A 3731-nucleotide genomic window follows, 5' to 3' on the forward strand; every position below is an offset into this window, starting at 1 on the left:
AGATCAGGCGGTTTCAGCCACTACAGCCGCAGCTACTTCACAGGCCGGGAGGGGCAGTCAGACTCCCGCCGCCCGCACACCTGAGCAGGTCGTGCAGGGACTTCAGACGTCGGGGGCACATCCAACCCAGCCGGTCGCAGCTGCTCAGGACTATGTAGTTCCTGTCATGCCAGAGGATAAGCAGCGTAGGTTGGAGAGATTTGGGAGACTTTAGCCTCCGACCTTCAGCGGAGCAGAGGGCGAGGATGCCCAGAGCTTTCTAGATAAGTGTCAGAGTATGCTTTGCACAGCCGGTATGCTGGAGACCAGCGGGGTCGCTTTCACTACTTATTAGTTTTAAGGACCTGATTTTACTTGGTGGGAGGACTTTGAGAGGCGTAGGCCTGCTGGTGCAGCACCCTTATCCTGGCAGCAGTTCTCCGTTCTCTTTCTGGAGAAGTATGTACCTCAGTCTCGCAGAGAGGAACTGCATAGACAGTTTGAGTGGTTGCGTCAGGGAGACATGACCGTGTCACAGTATGAGTTGAGATTCTCTAAGTTGGATCGTCATGCCATCTGGTTGGTCCCGACAGATCGAGAGAGGATCAGGAGGTTTGTCGATGGTCTTACTTATCAGCTCCGTATCCTTATGACCAGGGAGAGGGTGACTGGTGCTCATTCGAGGAGGTTGTGGATATTGCCAAGGAGATTGAGTCTGTCCGTCGCCAGGAGCGAGAGGAGAGGGAGGCCAAGAGGCCTCGAGGATCTGGTAGCTACAGTGGTGGTCCTTCGAGGGGCCAGTTTCATCTCGGGAGAGGTCGATAGTTCCGTCATGGTCAGTCTGATCGCTCAGGTTATCGTGGGGCGTCATTGGGTTATGGTTCCCACAGTTCACACTAGGGCCATTCATCACTTAGTGCCCTTCCAGCTCAGAGCTCATCCCGTGCTCCATCGGTTTAGGGCTCTTCTACGCCGAGTGCATCTGCTGGTCACTCCTGTGCGAGGGGTTCCCATCAGTCCCCTTCTCCAGCACCTAGGATTTGTTACGAGTGTGGCGAGATGGGACACATGAGGAGGCAGTGTCCCCGCCGTGTTGCTAGTTCATCCCAGCAGAGGGGCCAGTCATCAGCTTCGGCTCCAGTTGCTCCACCACCACCCGCCCAGCCAGCTAAGGGTGGGGATCAGTCAGCCAGGGGTCGCCCCAGAGGGGGAAGTCGATCAGGGGGCGGTCAGGCCCGTTTTTATGCTCTTCCCGGCAGACCCGATGCCATTGCTTCTGATGCTGTCATTACAGGCATTATTTCAGTCTGCCACAGAGATGCCTCTGCATTATTGACCTCGGTTCCACCTATTCTTATGTGTCATCATACTTTGCTCGCTATTTGGGTACTCCTCGTGAGTTTCTTGCTTTACCTGTTCATGTATCTACCCCCGTGGGCGATACTGTTGTTAAAGACCGTGTGTACCGGTCGTATGTGGTGACGATTGGGGGTCTGGAGACCCGAGTTGATCTTCTATTATTGAGTATGGTGGATTTTGATGTCATTCTGGGCATGGATTGGCTATCTCCCTGTCGCGCTATTCTAGATTGTCATGCCAAGACAGTCACGTTGGCTATTCCGGGTGTGCCATGGATTGAGTGGCGAGGTGTGACTGATTATGTTCCTAGCAGAGTGATTTCTTTCATGAAAGCCCAGCGTATGGTTGGGAAGGGTTGTCTTTCGTATCTTGCCTTTGTGAGGGATGTTGGAGTTGAGACTCCCAGTATTGATTCCGTTCCAGTTGTGAGGGATTTCCCTGATGTATTTCCTGCAGACCTGCCGGGCATGCCACCGGACAGGGATATTGATTTTGGTATTGACCTGGTGCTGGGCACTCAGCCCATCTCTATTCCGCCGTATCGTATGGCACCAGTGGAGTTAAAGGAGCAGCTTCAGGAACTCCTAGATAAGAGTTGTAGGGCATGTTAATAAAATTTCTTTGCTTTGATTCTTATATCGTGCGTTAGAGCTAAAAGTTTCAAAATTTTAACACCCATTTATCTCTCATTTCAGCGAACAAGATTAACTTCATCATTTGCTGCTAACAATGTTGGGATACCGGCTGCTAATCATCAAGAAGCAACACCAGAGGTGCAGGCCACACCACTAGCACTAGCTGTAGTTAAAGGACGTGGTAGAGGGAGAGGGAGAGGTCAAAATGCTAGTGGTAGAGGTGAAAATGCCAGAGGTAATCAGGTTCGTGGTAGATCCACTAGACAAGCACATGCTCCACCTCACCAGGTTGTTAATGATCAGGTTGAAGTCACACCCCCTCCCAACCCACTCAGGGTGAACCAACCACATCAGCAGGATGATTGATTTGGCATAATTTTTGACTTTTTGGAGTCCCTAGCCCCTCCGGCTGGTGCTCGGATTGCACCTGTTCATGCTCCTCCTCAGGGCCCTCATGATTCCGATGAAGAGGTTATAGAAGATAATTTTCAAGCTCCACTCGAGGTAATACCACCCGTTGTCCCTACAAATATTGCCCAGCCAGTGCAGTTACCAACATGAAGAATTGATCCACATGCCGTTCTGAGATTAAAAACTCCAACTTATGATAGTATAGATAAACCAAATGAACCAATGTTATTTTCTGGAAGAGATAGAGGAAATTTTTGTTTATTTGGGTTGTCTTGAAACACAAGCTACAGTTAATTGGATTTCGATTGAAGGGCGCAACAGGACAATGGTGGAGAGGTTACAAGAAGGCTAGAGATTCTATGAACTCCGACGTCGGTTCGAACATCTTAAACAGGGTACCATGTCAGTCACCGAATATGAGATGGAATTTACAATTAGGCAGAGTATGCACCTAATTTGATATCGACAGAGAGAGAAAAAGTGAGAAGGTTCTTTGAAGGCTTGAATCCGCATATAGCAAAAGATATGACTTCACATCAGGATGACAAGACTTCTCTTCAAGTTGTCAATATCGCTGCGTAAGGAGGCTTTTGATAAAATTGCCAGAGAAGCTAGAGAAAATGGCAAGAAAGCTAGATCCACAGGTAGTTATAGTGGACTTTTAGTTGGGGGAAGAACATGAATCATTCAGCTTAGATTCAGTCACTAGCTCACTCGTCTTCTTATCCAGCTCCGTTCAAACAAGGCCAGCATAGTAAGGGTCAGGCCTATCTGGGGCACAGTTCAACAAATCAAAGTCAGACTCAGTTCTCCTATCCTATTTGTTCCACGTGCAATAAAAAACATCTTGGGCAATGCCTTTTGGGTCAGAGAGGATGTGATCACTACTATGACCTAGGTCACCTTATGAAAGATTGTCCACAACTCAAGCATGCTCCAGGGAAGGATCTAGCAACTCAGGTAGCACCCACAAGTAATTCGCTGGTAGCACCTTCTCCAGTTCGGGCACCTAATGCTCAGACTGGGCGTGGTGCCAATAGAGGTGGATCTCAGGGAGGAGGCGGACTAGCCAAATTCTATGCAGTTCAAGATTAGACAGAATGCGGAGGCGTCTAACAAAGTTATTACAGGTATTCTCTCAGTTTGTGATCTTGCTTATGTATTAGTTGATCCTGGTTCAACTTTCTCCTATGTGTCTCCTTATTTTTGTGTCGAGTTTGGAAAAGCACCAGAAAAGTTAGGGGTCCCATTTGAGGTTTCCACACCTATAGTGAAATCTGTTAAAGTTGAATATATATTCAGAAATTGCATCATCACTGTTTAGGGCCGAGAAACATTAGCCGATTT

The 3731-nt window shown here is 48.5% G+C and overlaps 1 protein-coding gene across 1 annotated transcript; it reads left to right on the plus strand.

The window, feature by feature from the left end:
• The first annotated feature begins 2925 nt into the window (after positions 1–2925).
• On the plus strand, positions 2926–3479 carry LOC109205258. Its single transcript, XM_019367945.1, has 2 exons — positions 2926–3028; positions 3115–3479. Exons 1-2 carry the CDS (start codon positions 2926–2928, stop codon positions 3477–3479), a joined length of 468 nt encoding a protein of 155 aa, XP_019223490.1.
• Positions 3480–3731: the final 252 nt, after the last annotated feature.

This window comes from Nicotiana attenuata, unplaced genomic scaffold, assembly GCF_001879085.1.
Source record: "Nicotiana attenuata strain UT unplaced genomic scaffold, NIATTr2, whole genome shotgun sequence".
Classification (NCBI taxonomy): Eukaryota; Viridiplantae; Streptophyta; class Magnoliopsida; order Solanales; family Solanaceae; genus Nicotiana; species Nicotiana attenuata.